The 24,804-nt window shown below is 41.2% G+C and overlaps 1 protein-coding gene across 3 annotated transcripts in view; it reads left to right on the top strand.

The window, feature by feature from the left end:
- The window catches only part of RGMB (repulsive guidance molecule BMP co-receptor b), a 29,088-nt gene extending 5,191 nt beyond the window's left edge, over positions 1-23,897 (top strand). For all 3 annotated transcript variants that reach the window (XM_058726329.1, XM_058726338.1, XM_058726319.1), the window contains 2 exons: positions 5,094-5,602; positions 20,501-23,897. In XM_058726329.1, the coding sequence (XP_058582312.1) occupies positions 5,094-5,602; positions 20,501-21,169 (1,178 nt within the window). In that variant the 3' untranslated portion in view covers positions 21,170-23,897. The remainder of the gene's footprint in view (positions 1-5,093; positions 5,603-20,500) is intronic.
- Positions 23,898-24,804: the final 907 nt, after the last annotated feature.

The following is a 24,804-nucleotide window of genomic DNA, read 5'->3' as shown; positions in this document are numbered from 1 at the left end:
CTGGAGTTGGGGGTGGCGACGAGGGGAAGAAATCGCACCAGATGTCAAGATTTTCACCGGAATTTGAAAACCTGGGGGGTTAATCTCGAAGTAACTTAAACGTCTTTAAACAGGGATTTCTTCGTATTTGCCAAAACTGCTTTTAGTTCAGTTTTTAACCTCTGTGGAAAAACTGGTGCTTTGTGGTTAAGCCGCGTGTTTTCGGGTTCCCGGAGGGGTTGACACATCTCCCTGCTTTCTGGAGGTCGGCGCTTCCCCTGTGGAAGCGGAGTGAGTTCTCTGTCCTTAGCCAGGTAGACCTACAGATGAGCCTTCTAGCAGGTGATAGTTATTTTTGTTGTGAAATAAGTTTCACTAATAGAGTGTTATGTCGTTTGTATCTCAAGGGAGGGGGTATCTAGGATGCTCTTTATAAATAAGTGCTACGTCTAGGAGTTTGTCTAAAAAATTTCTTTAGTGCCAAATTGAAGCTAAATTCTCTTAATTTGAGAACCAACTAGAGCATTAGATAAGTTTTCCTTTGAGATCTTTTTGTCCTGTATTTTATGACAGCAGTCTCAACGCTGTGATCTGGAGAATCGTGAACTGTAATGCCACCCAACTGTGTGGAGTAGTATTTATTTATTAAGTCATACCAGCCTTTCTAAAAATCTGGGAGGTCTTTTAAGTAATGGAAAAAAAAATGTGGCATTTGAGGAGACTTAATTTACTTTTGGTAACTTTGCATTGTGATGGAACAGCTGCATTTTAACACTCACTTGGGGAAACATAGAGTGTAATAGTAAGTTTTACAATGATTAAGGCTTTAAATGACTGACTTTAGAACCTTAGAAAATAATGTCAATCTGCTTATGGTTCCAAGAAAATTTTCATGATGTGTCAAAAGTTACATTCATAAGTGTTTTGTGTGAACACTATATGTTCATAATGTCAAAGTGTAGGTTTCTTGAAATGGAAATTGAAGTACTGGGTAGGACTGTGTGTCCCTCTTGACTGCTTGGAATATTGTTTCCCTTAGTTGCCAGAGAGTTCTATTACAGACCTGGAATGTGGTCCTTGAAGATTTTTCTGGCCAATAATGAAAGCCCTAAGAAGTTGTTTTAATGTTTTTGAAAATTAAGGTGCCTTATTTCAAAAACTTGGAATGTGAAACTCCTCTCAGTATCTTAATGTGCCCTCACTTAAAGTCACTGCTATATTCTACCTAGAGTTTCTGTGGTGAGTGATATCTATGGACAACTTGTTGGGGTTGGGTGATTAATTTGGTTATGGAAGAAAGGGCTCCTTTTGAAAGATAGCTTTGAAGCATTTTTCTCTTGATCATACAAGGATTGTTTCTCGGAGAAGGGAGCCTAGCCGAGTGCTCTTTGCAGATGGGCTACCATATGTTTTATGCCTGGATCCATATAATTTGCCACAGCACCCCATATGTCCCTGCATTTTACTTAATTCAGCTTCAGCATATCTTATTTCTTTTATTATAAACTGGTGATTGTGTGGCAAGTTCACACGTGCAGTCCTGGCATCAAGGAAATGGGTCTTGAATGGTGAAGTCTTTGAATCATTAACCAGAGCTCTAGACCCACAAATCCTTTAGCACTTTCATTAACTGGAATGAAAATAGTACCACACCAATCATAGATGACCTGGCTCCAAAAATGAAGAGATCTGTAACTGCAGGTTTTGATTTCTGCCCTTAGGAAATGAAAAAAGAACTTTTATATTTTGCTCCCTACCTCCCCCCCCCATCCCCCACTTTAAGCAAATCTCTACAATTCCTGAATGGAGATCCAATATGGGAGTTACTTGCTTACTCATACACTTCATGGCCTTGTTGGCTACATCCTTGAGATTGTTTCTGCTCTGCATTTTCTTGGCATTTTGACAGGAAGCTTACTTTACCTCCTATAACAGGCAAAGTGTGCACTGTCATTATAAATTCATGAAGCCTGGATATTTCTGGGTGTATGCTGCAAATTAGTCATTATACGGGAGCCTGCAGTGGGGCTGAAACTGCTGACCCAGATGCACTCTCTAGTTAGCCCTCCTCTTTCCCATCATCTCTATTTGAAAGGCTGTTAGAAACCTCATCCCAAACAAAAGAACCCAAGGAGTTCTGTTTTATGTGTCATTTCTCAAAAGAATCAGCACCTGCCTGCTATAAAAAAGGGAAGGAGTGGGGGGTGGGCGGCCTGAGGGAGGAAGGAAAAAGGAGGTGGGAATCTAAATTATTTTCTGAACAGTTGCATTTGCATTTCATGCTCTTACTTTGGAATATTTTATGACTATTTGAAATAATTATAAGTAAGTGTATGCTCGGATAGATTTTATAGACCATAAAAAGAACAAATAGGCCCTGGAAGTTTAGCGGAAAGTTCTTGTGCTGTCATTTAAATTGTAGTCCAGGAGCTCTTCATTATTGAGTGATCTTGGCCCAGTTTTCATTTCCTTGCTTTCTGCTTTCTGCTTGACTCTGATTTAAAAAGAAAAACATAATTGATACAGTAGTTGCTCAAGTCTTTAAGCCATCAGCTACTGTTGTGTGAGACTCAGGAATGTGGAGGAGATGTGATATGAGGAAGGAAAACGGGATTTGAGGAAAGGCATTGCGCCCTGGGCTTTGCTCTACCCATTTGTGATCCAGCCAGGACAAGGCCTGTAGTTTCCCTGTGTCCTGAATTTCCTAACTGTAAAATCGCTTTAATGCTTTTGAGTTGATTGGGTTTTTTTGAGTAAAAACAGTTGAAAATGACTTGATCTACTTTGGAGAGAGGAAATGTATAAATACAGGAGCTGCTTTTTACCAACTCTGGAATGAGTAAACATGAAATATGCCAAACACATGAAGGTGTGCTTGTGATTTTTTTTTTTTTTGAGTGTGATTTAGTGATAGCTGTGAGTCCATAGCTCCAAAATATTAAAATACTGTTTTGTTTTGTTTTTTTAATTCAGGTTAAAGTAAATGCCCTATCTAGACTACATTTTTCTCTTCTTGGTCTTTGAAATTTAAAAATGGTGGGGAGGTGGCTTAAGAGGTTGTCATCTTGCAGTCTTTTCTGCTGAATTCAAGCTAGAAACAGATTACAGGCTGTTTCATTCAGGCTTAAAAGTACTTTAATACTGAAAAGATTAAAGTATCTTTCTGGAACGTTACTAGGGTTAGTTTTAAGTCTTCATCAGATGAAGTCCTAAATCTTGATAGTATCCTGAAGTTTGTGTCCATGTCTTAAAATAATTATATACTTAATGATACTCTTTTTCCCCCCCACATCTAGAATAGGAATTGTAAAATATTTTATGCTTGTAAAAGATCATGAAGTTCTTTTTAGAACAGTCTCCTCATTTCTCAGCTGAGGTACCTAAGACTTGAAAGGATTGAAACTTCCTCCAGTGCAATGACCTAAAAAGAATGTGGAAGTAACACAAAATATGTCTTAGTTAGTTTCCATAAAACTTGAGGTGGATGATTAAGAAAAGTACTTTCCTTTTCAGTAATTCTAGAGTTCCCACTTTAAGGACCAGAATATTAAACTGTTTGGCACATACAACTGACCTAGTATTGGCAATTCTTACATCTTTTTATGCTTTGAGAGGTTTTTATTTTTTTATATGAGAAGCTAGTGGCAAAACATCATTTGAAAACTGTGAAATAGTAGGGCAGTAGTAGGTGGTTTTTCATTACTTCATTTTAACTTTGCTTAAATCATTAGGCATATTGGAACTGTCGACCTAAGGAAAAAAGTCATTTATGTATGTTCTAAGAATTCTGTGTGCTATGTTTCCTTGGTTCTGATAAAACACACTTGGTGCAGTCATCTGCCTGTGCAGCATGATTTCAGTGTGGTGTCCTTTTTGATTCAGTGTACCCTTCCTGATGAGCTGCTTGGGATCTGGGATCCAATGGTGACGGGTGTTAAGGGAGAAGTAAATCTGCAGCTTGGTTAAACGATCAACTTTATTTATTTATTTATTTATTTATTTATTTATTTTAACATTTATTCTTTTTTTTTTTTTTTTTTTTTTAATTTTTTTTTTTTCAACATTTTTAATTTATTTTTGGGACAGAGAGAGACAGAGCATGAACGGGGGAGGGGCAGAGACAGAGGGAGACACAGAATCGGAAACAGGCTCCAGGCTCCGAGCCATCAGCCCAGAGCCTGACGCGGGGCTCGAACTCACGGACCGCGAGATCGTGACCTGGCTGAAGTCGGACGCTTAACCGACTGCGCCACCCAGGCGCCCCAACATTTATTCATTTTTGAGAGACAGAGACAGCACAAGTGGGGGAGGAGCAGAGAAGAAAGGGAGACACAGAATCCAAAGCAGGCTCCAGGCTCTGAGCTGTCAGCACAGAGCCTGATGCAGGGCTCGAACTCAGGGGCTAGAACTCCCTGACCGTGAGATCATGACCTGAGCCAAAGTCGAATGCTCAACTGACTGAGTCACTCTGGTGCCCCTTGACTTTATTTTTTTAAGAGAACATTTACACTTTGTAGCATCCAGGAGATTGTAGGTTTATATACAGTTTGTCAATAAACATCCTTAAGGAAATGCAGAATAACTTAGTACCTGGATTTTCTCTTGATATTCTTACCCTATAGCTGTACTAGAATCAAGTAAAGGTGTTTTAACTAATGCTATAAATTTAGGGATCCCTACCTAATGTGTGGAACCTTAATCATGGTTTTGTACTTTGCAAAGCGAATGAGTTATACACTTAGCAAAATCAAAACAAAGTTCACATCTTTAACTTGGCCTTAGAGCAGAGGAATCTTTCTCAAAATCTATAAACAATAGCAAAGTGATCAAATACTCCATTTAATTTTAACATGAGAATACTGGGCTCAGACTCATGTTCCCTCATAGTGGTTCATGATTTAAAATTTTAAGGTAACTGCGTGCACTTTTTCTCCCGGTGGCTTAATTTGTGAGGGAAAAAGAAGCACAATGCAACCCTAGTTCTGAAGGCTTTCTTAAAATAGGAGTGTATGGAATAGAACAAACTGTTCCCAAAGGACAGTGTCATTTTCTCATGTAGCTCAGGAAGTTATGAAGCATTTAAAAAACATTTGGTGTTATCTTTTTTCTCATAGGTGACTGCCAACAGCCGGCCCAATGTCGAATCCAGAAATGTACCACGGACTTTGTGTCCCTCACTTCACACCTGAACTCTGCCATTGACGGCTTTGACTCTGAGTTTTGCAAGGCCCTGCGTGCCTATGCTGGCTGCACCCAGCGAACTTCAAAAGCCTGCCGTGGTAACCTGGTGTACCATTCTGCTGTGTTGGGTATCAGTGACCTCATGAGCCAGAGGAACTGTTCTAAGGATGGACCCACATCCTCTACCAACCCCGAAGTGACCCATGACCCTTGTAACTATCACAGCCATGCAGGAGCCAGAGAACACAGGGGAGGGGACCTGAACCCTCCCAGTTACCTTTTTTGTGGCTTGTTCGGAGATCCTCACCTTAGAACTTTCAAGGATCACTTTCAGACATGCAAAGTGGAAGGAGCCTGGCCACTCATAGATAATAATTATCTTTCAGTTCAAGTGACAAATGTGCCCGTGGTCCCTGGATCCAGTGCTACTGCTACAAATAAGGCAAGTATACTTTTTTCTTTCTTATAACTTGCAGATGTTTGATTCTTCAGACAATTTTTGAAGTATGATACAAAAGACAGTTTAAAAGGAACGTTTTCTTGTTCTTGGCATGCAATTAACAGGGTGAATGAAAGATTAAATGAAAATCATTTAGTAAAGAATTTCTCTGGAATTCTAGGCTTATGTAAAATGTGGGTCTTAGTACAACTAAGCAGTGATATGCAAAAAACAAAACAAAAACAAAAAACACCGAAGTTGAGTTCTCTATAGAAAAGGCAGGCCTGTTTAATGGGAAAATGTATACTTTTTTTTTTTCTGTGAAGTCTTTTGAGTGTGACTCTTGTTGAAGAAATCCATGTTCCTATTTATCAGATGACCAAAGTGGGTGTTCCAAGTAAAGAAAGCTATCAAACCTGGGGCAATAACCCATCAGGAAACATATTTTATTGGAAATTTGGAAGCTATAGTAAAATGTAATGGCTATAAGCCAGCTTCCCAGTGGCAAAGCCACAATTGTGTTTTAGTTATTAATGTTGCCATGACCAAGGAATTTTAGAATTGGCTATTGTGGAGCAGTGATGTATAATCCCTGTTGTAATCTCAGGATAACATTTTAATTAAGCTGAGGGGAAAACTGACAAAATTAAGTTAAGCTTACCCTGCATAGCTGCCCTTGTCTGCGTTTGTGTGTGTGTGTGTGTGTGTGTGTGTGTGTGCGCGCGCACGTGTGTGCGCACGTGTGTGCACGTGTGTACTTGCGTTAAAGAAGCTAATGCCAAATGGAGATCATCTGAACCAACTTTAAGGCACCACTGTCAGTGCAACTAGGTGAAGGGCTATGAACTGGATTCCCAGTTGGCAGTCAGTGCTAATTCAGGCATTAGTAAGTAAATACAGAGGTCAGAAAAGGTTTTCCAGAAAAAAAGGCTGTCCCAAATAACCAGCTCCTTCCCTGTCTCTCCCAACTACAGAATCACACATACAGGCTATCTCATCTTGTTCATTTTCCTTTATCTGTTCATCAGTTGGTTTGGACTGAAAGATAGTTGACAAGGATCAAGCTTTTGTAATAGTTATGACGGCTCTTTTGATTCCAGGACACCCTCCCTTGCCTCTAAACACGTGTGGCATATTTTTAAGTGAATTTAAATGATTTTACTTGGCATTTTGTGGAGGTAATTTTACAACCCCTCCAGAGATAGCTGGAGACACCCAGGGGTGTCACAAATCTAAGATTAGAAGTCATTGCTCTGAACAAAGAAGTCTGTTACATTAGTCCAAACATTTTAGGTGGACTCAAAAATGTTTATGCTTTAACTCCCAATAAAAGCCCAGGCTTGCCTTTCCAAATCCTGCAAGTAAACTTTACCTCCTCTGGTTTTTATAAGCATGCAAATAATTTTTCTTGTCTATATATTAAAATGCTGTAAGTTATGGTAGACAGGTACACAATTATGAACTTACAACACAAATCATGGCCAAAAATCCATCATTGCTGCAGAGTCATAGTGCATAAAACCTGGGGGTAGTCTTTGGGAAAATATGAGGCTGAAGATTCAAGAAGGCACTTCCACTGGGAATGGAGAGAGTCATCATTGATCGTGTAGATAATTGAGGGTTTAGAGGGCCTTCACAATACCTTTGAGATTAGTAAGTGCTTTGTGCACAAGAAAATATTGGTTCTTTTCACAAGCCCTAAATTTAATTTTCCATGCCTTCCATCCAATCACGTGTCACGTCTACTTGTTACTTAGCCTTTCAAAATTCTATACTTTCTACTGATTGTGGTGAAATATTTGGGGACAATGAATTTTGTTATGAGTATTAATATTACATAAATGGAACAATTGACACTGAAGTATTTTAGGTCATTCCATTTCAGTTGTGATTGAATCTGTCATAGTTTTTAGCAAATAAATAAAAAGTACAACTTTGCTTTCTCCCTCAGTTTTGTAATGATCAGAAGTTTCACCCATTCCAAAAAGGATGTGGGAGAAAAACCATCCTCTGACTTAAATTCAAGCAGACAATGAGAACGTGTGGTCTTTACGTGCACTGCTGGAAAGTAGTTCCCCACATCTGGTGACCATGCTTTTCAGCAGCAGATGACTCCATGGCTTTGCGACCTCTGGTAGTTCTGTTGTGTTGTTTTGTTTTGTTTCCCTTCTACTTTTTTCAACTCTCTGCAAAGCCCCCCAAAATATCTGGAAGGTTACTGCTGAAGATCTGTCTCAATGCTGATATGATCTGTGCTGGTGAAACACAACGAAGGGCCTAAAATTTTGCAGCACAACTTCCTTTTACCTACCCAGGGCCAAAATAAAACCTTTAAAAATTTTTAAGCAACGAAAAAATGATGGTAATAAAAATAAAAATGCTCTGAAGCAAAAAGAACATAGGAAATAAGTTCCAAAAAAGATCTGATTGTTTTTTTTTTCCTGATGTCTACTGTAATACTTTCTTAAAAAATCTTTCAGAAGATTTTTTTGCATGAGTCTCAGCTTTACTGAGACCTCAAAGAGGTACATATACCAGCTCCTTAATAACTTAGCACTGCACATTGGAGTTACTGTATCATCCTTGGGGTCAAGCATTTTTAATGACGTATGTGCACAGTGTCACTAGACTTAACAGCTGACCAATGCTATGGTAGAGGCTAGCCAACTGTGCTGCTGAAATTGTTGTATGTAAGCACTCATTCATTTCACTGTCTTCAGCTATGAACTGAAGCACTGACCCCAGTGTTATGCTCAGTGAGGGCCTAAAGATAATTTCCTCAGTCCTGGGAACCTGGCTTCTTAAGCAAGCCATCTGGTAGTCATCTTTTTGATCTCTACCTGCCCCTTAGTACCTTTCCATCCTCACAGAAAGACAATATGTAGGGGGAAAAAATCTAAACGCAATGAAAGTGAAGTCATCTCTATTCAAGGGGTCATTTATTAGCTAAGCCTTTTTCTTTGTCCACATAGCAAGCATTGAGTTTAGGGCAGCTAGACTTGCAGTACTCAACAATGTGGCCTCATCCACCGTCATCTGCTTTCTGTCCTCCTTCCCTGGGAAACTTAGCGTGGTTTTCCAGTTGATCATGATGGGCACAGATATGCCTCCTCCAGGCCACTCTTGTTAGGCCCTCCACCAGCCCGTCTCCCTCTCTTCAGAGGAGTCTTGTGCGGTCGCTACCTTGCCAGGTAGGTGTGTGTGTCGCTAAAGGGGAGGCCAGGGCTAGCTTTTTATCCCCACCCAGGGGCTTGAGGGGTTTCTGGCACAGCTGCATGCCTTGGCTGAGATCCACACCAGCTCAGAGCTGTCTTCCCCACCTTTGGCTGTGAGAGGCGGCTTCAGGCCTGCAGGCCCTGGAGAAGAGAGATGAGAGGGACAGGCTTAGAACTGGCAGAATTGGCTAAATAGGGAGGGGGGAAAAAAAAAAAAAGCAGTTTTTGTTTTGGGGGAAGAGGCGGCCACACTATTTAGGCTCCAAAAAGGACACATGTGCATAGCTCTCCTGGGCCTCAGACAAATACGCCGGATCATCTGGAGAGAATTCTGTTCAGTACCATCTCTTGCCCATTCTCTTTGCCAGCTCCTTCATCTCCTGTTCACTCTGTGTATCTGTGTATCTCTGTTTAAGTGGACTTAGGCTTTGTGCCATGGTTACAGAAGGCAATTTTGGAGTAAATTTGATGAAAAGATTCTTTACTTCACAAATGTATTCCTAGTAGCCTAAACAATGGGAATACTTTTTTAAATGATTTCTTACAAGTACTTTGGATACCTTAGCTCCATTTTTCAATTTAATGTAATCTTGTCTTTGTGCATCACTCTGGCTTTGTCATCCTGTCCTTCAGTCTCAATAAAACAAAATTGTAAGTAGGAGGGGAGATTGGGGATGACGGCAAGTGCCTTTATAGACTGCTACAGAATTTTCCATGTTTCCTCCTTTAGTGAGAGAAGGCAGTTTACCTTAAGGTGTTTGCATTTGGGAAAGAGGTATGTTCTTCGTCTTGGCCAAGCCAGGTGACTGTTGGCCAGGTGGGTGAGCACCCTGAGGTGCCTTGTACGTTCTGTGAGCTTCCAGCTCCTGGTAATCCTGTTGGCAGTAGTACTTAGAGCCTATCCAAAGCATGAGAGGAAGAGGCCATGCCCAGCAGCTACTTATTTATTAAAGTCCATAATTATCCCTAATTCTCAAATTCCAGCTACTTTCTGGGAAATTCCTAAAAACTTCCACTGGTTGATGATACTAGAGATATAGGAAGACTTAGATTGTTGGGTTCATTCTTGCTTTCTGTCTCCTTCAAACTATAACCCAAGGTGCATCATTGAGGTAAAACATACTTGCTTGTGGGGCCCTAGAGCATGGTTTGGGTCCTCTCCTCTCTGACGCCCATTCACATGTAGCTGTTGTTTCACAGCAGTACGTGGGCACGTAAACCAGTGTTCTGGATCATTTTCTGTTGGTTACAAAATCAAAGCGAGATGTGCCTGCATTTCAAAGGCTTTCAACTGTCATGTTAAACATATCTCTGGATCAAGGTCAGGAAGACTGTCCTCTTTTGAGCCCAGGCCTAGTACATCTTTGTAGCCAAGTTTTTGCCCCCGACCCCACCCCATTATGTTTTTAGTATCTTTACAGAGATAGTCTGAGCTAAACAATAATGATCATTCTTATTTTTATTGACTAAGGAAGATGCCTCATACTCCCATAGGCAGGATTGTATTTTGAATATATGGACACTGTTCTTGCATGCTGGCTGCATTATTAGAGGGGACAGTGGCATTTTCTTTGAGAATATAGAAGCCTTTGCTTCCAGAGATGAGAAACTTCCTTGCAGGTGACTAACTTTTAAAGGCTGAAATTGCTCTTTATTTTGTTGTGATTATCTTTTATGCAGGTAATTCTTGCCATCTCTTTAAGATTGCTCCTTGTCCTAGCATTTGCAGAAATGCTGGGGGGTTGGGGAGTAAGAGTGATTGAAGCATATTGGGGAACAGATGGGAAAGAAGTTTGCAGTTGTAGCTCCCTGCTCAGTGTAATCATTTCTCTCCTAAAGTGTATGATTAACTTGGCGCTGCATTTGAACCACCGAGCTTTACGGGGCCTACCATGGGGTGGTGAGGGAGATGCAGAAGTGGTATCAGTCTCTGTCTGGGTGTAAGCACATAGCACATCAGCCGTTGGTGGAGAATTGTGGGGCTTGTGTGTAGAACTAGCCACTCAGGGTTTCTTTCTAGAACATCAGTGGCCCACATTCATAAGCTGGTTGCAGATGTTCCTACTTAGCAAGTTGTCACAGGTGTCAAGAAGGGCCAGAGAGGTGGGCTGCTCGCTGTACCCAGGGCATACCCCTTCCCCTGGTCACTGTCACAGGTCACCGGTTCTACTCCTGGTATTTGGCACAGTCTCCCTTTCCACCCACTATCGTCAACGTGGCCCCTCTCTTGAACCTGCATTTCCTTATTCCCTTATACCCTAGAAGGATCTAGAACCCTGGCTGCCACTTTTGAAGGTTGTTGGTCTTTAATAACCAAAATAACTTTCCAGAGTTTTTTTAATAACTTTCCAGAATTTGACATCAGAGTCACCAATTCTTAAATTCATTTTTCTGGGTCCCATCTCCTCTTTAAAACCCATGAAAGCATATCTTAGATAACCTTCTCCTCCCTGACTTTATTTACTACTTGTAGAAACAAGATTGAAACAGTAAACAGGGTGCCTGGCTGTCAGTTAGATGTCTTATTCTTGATTTGGGCTCAGGTCATGATCTCACGGTTCATGAATTCAAGCCCTGCATCGGGCTCTGCGCTGATAGTGTGGAGCCTGCTTGGGGTCCCCTCCCTCCCTCTCTCTTTCTCTCTGCCCCTGTCTTGCTCTCCATCTCAAAATAAACTTTTTTTTTTTTTTTTTTTTAAGAAGATGAAAACAGTAAATAGTTTTTAGAAGAGAAGTCAGCTATAATTCCAGGTGGTTGTGTTCTTCCTTTGTCCTTTTCTGTTTCCTGCCTAGCTCCTGTTTGTACTGGATTATAAGGTCTTAGGCCCAGGAGCTACTCAACTTTGCTTCATACGGGTTCAGCGAATTTCTTGGAGGGAAACGGATTTCCAAATATATGTAAGGGGGAAAAGAAGAAGGAGAAGAAATTATTAGCTGTATGGTTTATCTTTTAGTGTAAAAGATCATTCTGTAAGATGAATGGGCCTGCCTTGGTGGTTCTTTATGCCATTCTTGCCATACAAGCTACATCATCCTATTGTTATGTGCATTAAAATCCTCTGGGTCCTAATCTTTTACTATCTCTGTTCTGTAGAATGAAGAGACTTAGAAGATGTTAGTAGAAACCATCTAAAATTGTATAAAGTTTGTACCTGCATATCTATTAAGCCCTGTATTTTGAGTCATCCTTCTCTGTGCCCCTCCCTCTGTCCCAGCTGTGGTTTAGGAGGAGCAGACCTTCAAAATATCCTCCATTTGTAAATGAGATGAACACAAGTCCTGTGCTAGCTGGGCAGGACTCCCTGCACTGCTTATGGGCCTCTGCTCCTTTCAAACAGATCCACGATCCTCCACAACTTAAACGAGAGGCCAAGTCTGATACACAACTGACAGAACTTCTTTTACTGTCACATTTCTAGCTGCCCTGTTAAATTTTCTTTGGGTCAACATTTTGAGAGGAAGGGGCGAGAAGGAAACACCGGATGGTTGGTACTTTTTTGTTGGCTTCAATTAATGCTACCCAAACAGTTTCTGCCTATGTGGAATGTGGCACCTAAAAAGAGTTACTCTACAGTGCCGAACAATGAAAAATCTACCTTACCCATCTTGTCTTTATTTGTTTTGACTGCAGTAGAACTTGCTCTTCCACTGTTTTGAATTTTGTGTTCTCCTGGGTGGGGTAACTTCAGGACTTTGTAAAATGCTCAACTTAAGCGATAACTAACAAGCATAGCAGCACACATCTGAGGTACAGAACTGAACTGGACAGGCTTCCAGTGAAAACACAGTGCTGTTGATTGTAGAAAGAGCTTTTGGTGAAACTGGGTTTCTGGCAAGACGAGTTCTTTGTGTCCTAGTGAGCCGGTTATTTTAAGAGTTGAAGCTAAAAGAATGTTTGGCTAATTCTGGTGGGGTTCTGTGAGTGTTAGAACGTTGCATGTGTGCTACGGTAGATTGATAATGATGGCATTTAAACACTAAATGCTCCTCAGCTCTGCATTTCCTCCTGAAATGAGGGGTCAGGGTTTAATCTTTATACCTAAAGGTATGTTCAAGTGTGCCCGCGTGTCCAAGTTTGCGCTCAGTGGTGTTGCTGACTTCCTCTCTCCTGCCTCACGCACATGAAGACCAAGGCTATTGCTTGTAGCATTTCAGTTAACTGACTTCTTGAAATACATGGTCATCACCTCCAGCCACCTCTTTCATGAATGGGCTTTTTCTTTCTTTTTTTTAATAGCCCTGGGAACTTGAAATTGAACCTAGAAGTGGTAGAGAGTGAGTGTATTATAAAAACCTTCAGACCCTTTTAGTTTTCAAACTATTTCTCAGAAGTGAAAAATGATCGGAAGCTGTGATTTCCTAATCCCCATAGGTTTGGGCAATAACTCTGCTGAACCAAGGCCTAGGGCATTGGCCAGAGGTTCTGCTCTAGGGCCTCAGGATCTATGGCACTGCCCCCTCCGCCTCTTTGGAGGGCAATCCCCAAAGGCAAGACCTGCTAGGGCAGATTCCTGCCCCTAGAGTTACGCCTCCAGCCCTGGCTCTCACCTTTCAGAATACTTCTGGCCTCTGGTCTGAAGCACAGTGGCAGTGGAGGCCTGTAACACTGTCCACACATGCTTAACTTCACATCTAGAAACATGACTTCTTACACTTGGTGGCCTCATCATAATGCAAAATCTGAATACAGCAACCAACAAGTGCCATGTTGAGTCCTCTGAGTGGCTAAGACTTGAGGACTAGATGCCCTCCCTCCTCATGCCCAGCCTAGCCTTGCTCTGCTCTGTACCAGGAAGCTGGCCTATTTCACTGTCTAGGAGCCTATTTATACTTAGAGCCTTCCTTGTTTTAAGTACACAGAAGTTACTCTTTGGAAGTCTACATTTTTATGCCTGTCTCTTTTATGTGTCATCCCTGGGCCTGCTTCCCTTTCACCCTTGCGTATTCTTTCCAGCCACTGAGATTAACGCTTCTCCCCTGGACCACCCTAGCAGCCTCGGCTGTGGGTGTCCTTCGCCTCTGGTTTGGTTTCTTCTTTCTCCATCCGCTGCCAAGAACCCCTCCAGCAGCCAAGGCAGCCCTTGTTCCTGCATGTATTACCTGGGGCAACACTGAAGAATAAATAAGTCTGATCCATTCCATTTCTCTGGAATCCTGGAAGTGCGCCTAGAACAGAGCTCTGTGGAAAGAGATTCCGAGGGTAGAGAAACCTATTTTGATACCTCTTTTGAAGGTAAGAGGCCTCATTCCAGCCCTAAAAGAGGAGTCCGCCACCCTCCTCTTATACATGTATACTGTCTTTCTGCTAGTACCTAAAAAAATACACTTTTGTAGGTCTTAGGTTCAGCTTTCTTGTATGTAGATACTTGATGTATAGGTTAAGTCGTCATTTTAGAATTACATATCAGTTACTGACCATCTCAACAGTTTCCCCTAAGTACTGTATATAATACTCTCCTGTGTCTTTTTTAATTCAAGTATACTTCACATACAATGTCATATTGCTTTCAGGTATACAACATAGTGATTTGACAACTCTATACATTATACAGTGCTCACCACGATAAGTATAGTCACTATCTGTAACTGTACGACGTTATTACATCCTTATTGACTGTAATCTCTTTGTTGTACTATTCATCTCCATGAGTTACTTATTTTATAACTGGAAGTTTATACCTCTTAATCTCCTTTATATTTCACCCATCCTTCCACTGCTACCACCACCCCACCCCCAGCAACCACCAGTTTGTTCCTTGTATTTTGAGTCTTTGTTTCTTATATTACAGGTATAAGTGAAGTTACCCAGTGTTTCTTTCTCTGACTTATCTTACTTAGGGTAACACCCTCTTTATCCATTCTACTTTCAGTAGACACTTGGGTCACTTCCAAATCTTGTTTATTGTAAATAATGCTGCAGTAAACATAGGGGTGCATGTATCTCTTTAAATTAGTTTCCATTTTTCTGGAGTAAATACCCAGCAGTGGAATTACCAGATGGTATAATCTTTTAATTTTTTGAGGAACCTTTATACCGTTTTTCCACAGTGGCTGTGGCACCTGGCTCCACCAGTTTACGTTCCCACCCTTTTCTCTCCTACTCACTAATACTTGTTAGCTCTGTCTTTGTGATACTAGCCATTCTACCTGGTGTAAGGTAATCTCTGTGGTTTTCATTTGCATTTGCCTGATGATTAGTGATGTTGAGCATCTTGTTATGTGTCAGTTGGCCATCTGTACGTCGTCTTTGGAAAAATGCATATTCAGGTCGTCTGCCCATTTTTTAATAGGATTTTGTTTTTGGTATTGACTTCTATAAGTTCCTTATATGTTTTTGAAAATTATTCTCTTACTAGATACACCGTTTGCAAATATCTTTTCCCTTACAGTAGATTGCCTTTTCATTTTGTTGGTTTCCTTCACTGTGGAAAACCTTTTTAGTTCGATGGAGTCCCAATAGTTTATTTTGGTTTTGTTTCCTTTGCCCAAGAAGACCTACGGAGAAAAATGTTGCTAAGGCCAACATTCAAGAGATTATGGTCTATGTTTTCTTCTAGGAGCTTTAATGGTTTCCAGGCTCACATGTAGGTCTTCAATCTATTTTGATTTTATTTTTATGGTGTAAAAAGTGGTCCGCTCTTCCCAACACCATTTATTGGAGAGACTGTTTTTTCCATTGTATGTTCTTGTGCCACTTTGTTATACATTAATTGTCCATATAAGCATGGGTTTCTTTCTGAACTTTTTTTTCTGTTCGATTTATTTGCGTGTCTGTTTTTGTGCCAGTGCCATACTGTTTTGATTACTACAGCTCTGTGTTATAGTTTGAAATCAGGGATTGTGATGCCTCCAACTTTGTTCTTTTTCAAGACTGCTTTAGCTACCCAGGGTCTTTTGTGATTTCATACAGATTTTAATCCTAATTCTGTGTAAAATGCTGTTGGTATTTTGGTAGAGATTCCATTTAATCTGTAGATTGCTTTGGGTAGTATAGACATGTTAACAGTATTCTTCTACTCCATGAGCATAGTATATCTTACTGTGTATTTACTTGTTGTCTTCAATTTCTTTCATCATTGTTTTACAGTTTTCAGAATAGAGGTGTGTCACTTACTTGGTTAAATTTATTCCTAGGTATTTTATTAATTTTGATGCAATTACAAATGGGATAGTTTTCTTAATTTCTCATTTTGAGAGCTTCTTAGTAGTATATACAAAGGCAACGGATCTCTGTATATTAATTGTGTATCCTGCAACTTTATTGGATTTAATTATTCTAATAGGTTTTTGGTGAGATCCTTAGGGTTTTCTATACATAGTATCATTGTCATCTGCAAATAGTGACAGTTTTACTTCCACCTTACGAATTAAGAATGACTTATCTTTCTTGTCTGATTGCTGTGGCAAGAGTGGACATCCTTATTTTATTCCTGATCTGAGAGGAAATTAACCCTGAGAAATAAAGAGTAGATATTTTGGACCTAGAGATAGAGCTTGTGAATGTTTTCCTTTGAAGCATGTACCCTTATTGGAGTGGTTTATTTTTGCTCACACCAGAGGACTTAATGTAGAGGCTGTGTGCCAGTTTATCTAAGTAAGGGTAAAAGGGGATGTGAGCAGTGGTTCTCTTATCCTCCCTTATAGGTGCCTTTTTTTTTCCAACCTATAATTGCACCCAGAGGATCTAATGAAGCAGACATATCAGCTGATGATGCGAAATAGAATTAATCTTAGCTTCCTTTAACACAAACAGAATTTTAACCAGGTACTTATCAAAATTGTGTTTCTCTGTGTTCTTTCCTAATTTCTGGGACTATTTCAGTTTCGTTTGTTGGCCCATCTTAATCCAAGAGATAGGAGTCCCTTGATCTGAGAGTCCAGTTCTGGCATTTGAAGATTCTGGTAAGGTCCTGCACTTACAGTGCTGAATAGCCTGACTAAACGCTGATGGTTGTTTCTTCCAAAATACAATAAGCGCAAGTAGTTAAGTGTACAGCCTTAAGGGAATTCTGCTGTTTGAAAACCTATGCACAGCACTTCGCAAAGCTGTTGAGCCTGGTGGAGCTCTTTCTCTATCTTGGCAAAGCTGGGCCTGGGTTTTCCTTTGTTGGTTACCTCATTTTCTTTTAATGCATTTTCTTTTCGTGGTGGAAAAGAGAGGCAGGTGCCCCTAAAGTTCGATTTTTCACAGCAAACCTTAAATCTGTATATCACATGTAGAAAGGTTGATTTGTAGCTGCTATCTCTGTCTTCCTAATAGACCTTGTGGGTGGTAAAGATCTTAGGGAGTGCAACATTAAAAATGAATGAGGAGTACTGGAGTAGTTTGTCTGAGGTAGGGGTTGAGAGGGACTTGGTGGGAAAGGTTTAACAAAAGGCATTGATGTTTTAAATGCACAGAAATGCCATCCATCAATAATAAATGGTGTGGCGTAGAATAGATGTGCCAAATTGAGTTATTACAGCATATGGATCAGTTCATGGATGGGGAAAAGTAAGTACTATAGCTGGTGTTTTTAAATTCTCTGTTTGAGAGCTTTAGAATACAGTTTTGAATATCCTGTTTTCACCCTCTAATAGCTGCTAGTTGGCAGTTGAAAACATTTGGAATGTCCAAAAATTCTGAGGTGTTTTTTTTGTTTTTGTTTTTGTTTTTTGTTTTTTTTTTTTTTAAGAATAAGAATTGGGCGCCTGGGTGGCTCAGTCAGTTTAGTGTCCTACTTGGGCTCAGGTCATGATCTTGCAGTCCATGAGTTCGAGCCCCATGTCAGGCTCTGTGCTCATAGCTCAGAGCCTGGAGCCTGCTCCAAATTCTGTGTCTCCCTGTCTCTCTCTCTGACACTTCCCTGCCCACACTCTGTCTCTCTCAAAAATAAACATTAAAAATATTTTTAAAAAATAAGAATAAACAAATTTTGTTTTTCTAAAAACAAGATAGAATCTGAAAATTAATTTCTGGCTCCTCACAGCTGAGTGCCTTTTTTAAGAGCTTGAGTTGTAATTGTATAAGGAATGAAGTTACATTACAAAATATAAGTCACGTACAACTGTTGCCTGGTGTTTTCTTCACTCACGTTGATTATATCTCTAGGTACCTCTTCATTACATACTCAAACTACAGGGAACCACTCAGGAAACCCCTCTAGAGAGCGAGAGAATGTGAGGTGGGGAGAGGGGCAGAAGGAGAAAGAGAATGAATCTTCAGCAGGGCCCACACTGATTATGGGTCTCAATCCCACAACCCTAGGATCATGACCTGAGCCGAAATCAAAAGTCAGATGTTCAACTGACCGAGCCACCCAGGAGTCCCAAGATTTTGATTCAAGGGCTAATTCTGTACATTTGCGCTGTGAGAATTATTTTGCCCAAAAGAGAAATATCAGTTTTGCTGTCTCATAGAGAAAATGACTCCTAGAAAATTGGACAAAAATCTGTTAGAAAGACTGGGATATCTGGTAAATGTAGATCTTAGTGCAGAAGTCAAGCTTGAGTGTTATTTGATCTAGGGTTATGGGAGTTACTGTTAGTGGAGCAGACATAGCAGAGGACAATACTGCATGAGGTGTTTGAAATGACTCCTGAGTTGGAATTGGTGTGCTTAAAGAAAACACTAGGCTTGGTAAGACATGTGGAATTATTCCACTCCTCTTAATGTTGACTCTTGCTTGCCCGTTTAGGAACTTGACTGGAATTGGGTCTCTGATTGTCTCAACAAAACTAATTCCTCTTTGTTTTTCCTAAGATGAACAAAATGGTACTTGATTCTTGCAAATAATGTTCACTTAAATTTGAGGTTGGTTAGACTAGAAAGACAAATTACTTAGCTCTTGTAGAATCATTGGTTTAGTCCTTGAGTGTGTGAATGCTCCGGGTAAAAATGAGGACAGTGATTATATGAAAAGTTTTACTCACCCTTATTGGAGCCATCTGTATTAGCTTTCAACTCTGTGAGGTGCAGAATTTACTTGAATTAATCTTTTCACCTCCAAAGGATCCTGGCTTGTGTTAAAAAAGGCACTTGTCAAGCTGTCTTCAGAGCCACCAAATAAATCTATTTTATAGTCCCATTAGATATCTAGCTCAGAATCCCATTCACTCTGGAAGGTCCTATGGTTGGATGCACAACAAATTTCCTGCAGTCATCTCTGGTACACCTCCTTTGGGTTGTTAAGAAGGTGTTGAAATGTGAGAAGGCCGGTAGTGAAATTAAATTGTGGGTCAGGGTAATTAGGAAGGGAGAACACCAAGCATTTTCATAGTACATTGTCTGGCTTTTAGTTGCAGCTGCAAACAACGGATATGAGTTTAACCAGTTGCTACGGTGCAGCTGGTTCAGATCTGGCTTTATAACTAACTGGCTGAAGTAAAATGAAATGGCTGGAAAATTCCAGTCAAGTAACACCAGTGGGAACATGTGGAATTAAATAGTGTGAGTAAATGCTGGCCAGGTTGAGGAAAAAAAATTCAGACAAACTAGAGGGTGGTGGTGAGGATGTGTAGAAGAGAGGTGGGGAGGGGGGCAAGCAGGGCATTTTCTGGCCCTTGTAACAAGGATCTGTTGTTTGCATTAGCTCCCTTGCAGGAGAGGGGAGTTTTCCTCTCTCCAGAGAAGTTTGTAGTGTGGCCGGTCTACCTTCCTCCTGGACTGAGGTCACCTGTTTTTGTTTGTGTTTTCTTCTTCAAGAAGAAAGAAAAATACGCCATTACTTCAGGTCCTGACAACAGAAATGGCAGGCTATTGTCTTTCCTTTTCTTCAGGAAGCTTTTCCTACCTTGTGTGACCCAGAAGGCCCTGTCTCTCTTGATAGTCCTCTTCTTACACCACGTGTACCAGACATGCTGAGTGTGTTGGAGGTGAAGGTTCAGTGTCTTGTAATTGTTCTAAATAAGGAAGGAAAATGGGTTTACTAAAGGAAAGCTTTTGTATTATCCATTTTGTCTGCTTAATTTGGAGAATTTAGACTTGGCTCCAGAAAAAATTTCTGAGAAGTTCAAGGGCCATTGTGCTGTTTGGGGAAAACATTTGCTGTAACTAGGTTGAGGGTATTTATTCTCTGCCAGTGCCCGGGACCTGTGTTTGCCAAGTGATTTCCCAGTCCCAGGGATTAGCCAGTCATGTGAAACATTTGATTAAGAGACTTAAAGAAATCTTAGCTGAGGCACGATTGGTGGCTCTTGGCAGGATGGCCCCATCCTCAACTCTGCTTTGTCTCTTGAGTGTAAGAATGTTTGTAATGATGAGCCATGGGGGCTGGATTTATGATCCAGTGAGGAATCTTTTTAGAAATCAAAGTTCTGGTGGGTATATTATTAATTAAGCCCCATAAGTTTCTACATAACTTAGAAAGGAGTCTTTTTTTTCTCAGAGCTATACCACCAGTCAGCTGTTTGGGGAAGAAGATACCAAGTTATCAGAAAAAATTACCTGTATCCGAACAGCAACATGGTTCTGTCTGAGGAAAGTAAAGTTTTTCTTGATGCACATTTCCTGGATTTGCATTAAATTTTTCTACTTAAGCCTAGAGGACTTTTTCTCCCCCTTAACAGTGGCACCTTTCATTTGTGAGGCAGGAGCACTTGGGCCTGAGTCTGGAGATCCTGTCTCCAGCCATTCAACTCCAGCCTAGAAGAGAACACTTCTGTTTCCCTTCCACCCTGTTTAAATTTGTATGCGTTCCTCCCCACAGATAACCATCATCTTCAAAGCTCACCGTGAGTGCACAGATCAGAAAGTGTACCAAGCTGTGACAGATGACCTGCCGTCCGCCTTTGTGGATGGCAGCACCAGCGGTGGGGATGGCGACACCAAGAGCCTGCTTATCGTGGAGAGGGAGAGCGGCCGCTACGTGGAAATGCACGCCCGCTACATAGGGACCACGGTATTTGTGCGGCAGCTGGGTCGCTACCTGACCCTCGCCATCCGCATGCCTGAAGACCTGGCCATGTCCTATGAGGAAAGCCAGGACCTGCAGCTGTGTGTGAATGGCTGCCCCCTGAGCGAGCGCATTGATGATGGGCAGGGCCAGGTGTCTGCCATCCTGGGGCACAGCGTGCCTCGCACCTCATTGGCGCAGGCCTGGCCTGGCTACACACTGGAGGCTGCCAATGCTCAGTGCCACGAGAAGATGCCAGTGAAGGACATCTACTTCCAGTCCTGTGTCTTCGACCTGCTCACCACTGGGGATGCCAACTTCACCGCCGCTGCTCACAGTGCCTTGGAGGACGTGGAGGCGCTGCACCCGAGGAAGGAACGCTGGCACATCTTCCCGAGCAGTAGCCACGGGACACCCCGTGGAGGTGGCCATTTGTCTGTCAGTCTGGGACTCACATGCTTGATCTTTACTGTGTTTTTGTAGGGATTGTCTTTTGTTTTTTTATTTTTTGTCTATAACAGAATTTTAAAATATATATTGTCATAATATATTGAGTAAAAGAGTATATATGTATATACCATGTATATGACAGGATGTTTGTCCCGGGGCACCCACCAGACTGTACATAGTGTGCGTGACTGTTCCAAGTATGTTGGATGTAGTGTTCTTCGACTGTATTGATTTTGTTTTGCAGTTTTGTGAAATATTTTATAATGTCCCTGCCGGGGGACCTGTTAGAAAGCACTTTATTTTTTATATATTAAATATTTATGTGTGTACCTGGTTAGTACGTATAGTACATATACACAGACGCCATCGCAGCGTTCCCGCTGAAGAGGACCAGTGACGGTGCTCGTGGCTGTCCCTGGCTGTCCGTCCCTGCCTTCTCCCTTTGCTACTGATCTGCCACATTAGGTGCGCAGCATTCACTGGCCTCCTGTTGGCGGAGCTGCGTCCCTTGAGCGAGGAGGTCCTTACTCTCACTCCGTGTGGAAGGACAGCTAACTAACTAGCTAACTAACTCCCCGACAGGCACTTTGGCTCTTGTGAAACACGCATCTCTAAGAAACCCTCGCCCTCCTTCACAACTGTCACTTTTTCAAAGGGCAGGGAGTGTATTACTACAGTTTTCATTAATCAGGATTGTTCTGAGCACTTAGGGAATGTGAGGTTGAGCCATATGAAACTGCTGTTTCTATTAGGTCAGAAGGGGCTGGTGATGGCAATTTCATAGATAAATACCAGGCATTTTACTAGACGCCAGGAGCTCTCAGACATTTCCTCCTCCCGTGTTCCTGTTTAAACCGTATCACGCCTTGCTCTTCTCTGTATCATTTGTGCAAGCCCAAGTTCTAAGCCTTCTTTCCTTGGCTGTTTATGCCCAGAGACAACTGCTCCCTGTCTCCACCCCCCGTAAACCCTCCTCAACCTCACCTGATGAACCCAGAGACTAGGCCTTGTTAGATTCTCTCTTCATGTCGAGGCCCAGATCCCATCACAAGGTGTGCCACTCTTCCTTGCCGCCCACACCGTGACCTTCACAGTCGCTGGCCCTGACGTGTCTGTATGCATGAGGGAAAGGATAGGGTGTTAAATGACAGGAAAACTTTGAGGGCCTGAGCCAGTAAGTGGCAAAATGGGCTCTGGTGAACCCAGACCTTCTCACTGAGCAACGTTGCTTCCCAGGTGGTCTCTCTTTCTTTAATTAGATATGCTCCTTTGTAACATCTATAGTGATAATATACTAGTGAGTGCTCATGTAACTTGGTAAAATTCCTATAAAGTAAAATACCTCCTTCCATTTCACCTGTTGGCACGCCCTTGCAAAAGGAAAGCACCACCCACAAAATGCAAGAACAATGAGGAAGTGAGTTCTACCTAGGGCAGGTGGATTTCTATTGTATCTATGTAAATGTTTGGTTCCAAGGAGAAACGAAAGAATTTGTACCTTACCTTACTCAGATTTACATAAATGCAAGAAGAAAGTTAATTTTATATACCACAGCAATTAGGATCCAACTTGTGCTAAATTTTAGATAGCCAGGTATCTAAACCTGGGGCCTGCCTTTTGCCATGCCCCATTGATTAGGGTCACGGCCAGAGGCCCAAACTGGCAGGAGAAGAGGATTTTGGTTCGTGAAATTCTATTTCTTAGTGAACTGATGATCCAATTACAGCATGGAGCTGTGGGTTCATCTAGAGGTGGGAAACCGCTCTTTTTCTGATCTAGGAGAGGATAGTCTTGGGAAGTCTGGGAAAATCACAAAGGCACCCTACTTCTTACTTGATAAAAAGACGCAATACCAGAGAAGTGAAACTGAACTTGTTACCCTTCTATAAAGACGCGGGGGCCTACCTACCATGAGCTCTGAACTGTGGCTATTTCTTTTCACCTACAGAACATGTACCAGTTCAGAAGCTATAGTTAGCTAGTAATTTTGTTAGGTAATTGAGTAGAACAAAGGAGGAAAAATATTTAGAGTATAACCACTATTCTTGTGTGAACAGTATAAAAGTGAGGTAAAAGCAATAGAAGTTTCTACAGTGTCTGGCTTTAGAGTGTATATGGTTGATATTACCTTTGTCCTCTTTAGGGAAAGCAAAATCACCACCTCTACTAATAGTTGGGGAAAGAAACAGGTTGCTCTGCCATATCCTAGCTGGGAAGGATGCCTCTAAGCATTCTGTTTCACTAGCATTTGTGCCAGTGTGTTTGGCTATTTTCCCTTTATAATCAGTGTCCTCCTACAACATTTACAGTCCCCACAGATGACTAAGAAATACAGATGCTTCTCTAGAGAAGGGCCAGCTTATTTTCCATTTCTTTTCTAGGACTTTTAGAGAAAATAGTACTTGTACATTTTGGTTCTTGGAATCTTCCTTAACCAAGAGTTTCAGGTGATCCCACCACATGGATAAGATGTAGCTATTCAAAGGTCTCCTGGGGGAGGTTAAAACTTGAGGGAAAACACTGGTTTTCAACAGATGCTCCACATGGCTGTCTTTAAAAGACTCAAAACATTTTTTTGTCCTTTTCTTCCCTTTGTTAATGCTTGGAAATTCCCACAGTGTGTCGAGTCTTTGCAAAGAAACCTTTAGATGTGGTTCATAGGTATATGGATAAGTATCTGTGTAAAACAGTGAGTGTGCAGTGTGTAAATACTTTAAATTATTATGCTAGAAAAATAAAGTTACATACCATGCTGTGGAATGTTTGTTCTGTGATTATAGTGACACCTGCTGGAAGAGCTGCAGAACACAGGAGGGGAAGAAAGGGAGTGAGGGGGTGCTTGTGCAAAATCCTCTGATTACTGACAATCCAAAACTGTCCACAAACTTGCGTGTTTTCTAAACTACATCTTTACTGTAGCTTTTCATTTTTCAATTTTAAGCAATTTCAAGTAAGAATCTGTAAAACTAGGCCACTGGTATGATCCTAAAGGTCTGTCTTTAGTAATAGTTTTGGTCCCTTGGCAGACATGGGACCTGCCCTGTGGTGCTTTTAAGATAGCATGGATGGGAACTTCTGGTGGGAAGGACTTGGGGGCAGGATTTTTTGGCTTTGGGAACTTGTAAATCCCTATTTCTTGGATGTTCTAAAAAGAGATCACAAGATCTCAACTTGTTCTTTGTTCAAGAAACATGCCGAAGGGTAGAAAAACTTGAAAAAGAGATTAAACCCAAACTGAAAGCAAAGGAAATCAATTACTAAGTCAAATACTAAATGGGACAAATTCCAACTCAGGGAAACCTACATAATCATTTCTTAAATAGAAGACTCAATCTTTATACGTAGTGTTTAAGTGTAGTTCAGAACAACAACAAAAATCCTCTGAAACACAAAATAAGATGACCGTGATACAGCCACTGAGAACCTAATACATAAGCCTACACTAAATGAACACTAAGAAATAAACCACATCACAATGAAGTCTATACTTACAAGTCAAAATTTCTCTTTCTGTATACTCTAAATCCAGACCCCGAGCTTTTCAGGAATTGAAATTTAAGGAACTGTCCAAAAACCTAACAAGGAGGTCTTTATTGTTTTACACAGGAAACCGTGACTTTAACAAACATTAAGCATCCTGTTAGTTACTGGAATTTTGTTGTCTTTT

Source organism: Neofelis nebulosa, chromosome 1 (genome assembly GCF_028018385.1).
Source record: "Neofelis nebulosa isolate mNeoNeb1 chromosome 1, mNeoNeb1.pri, whole genome shotgun sequence".
Lineage (NCBI taxonomy): Eukaryota > Metazoa > Chordata > Mammalia > Carnivora > Felidae > Neofelis > Neofelis nebulosa.
This window is presented reverse-complemented; position numbering and strand designations above follow the sequence as displayed.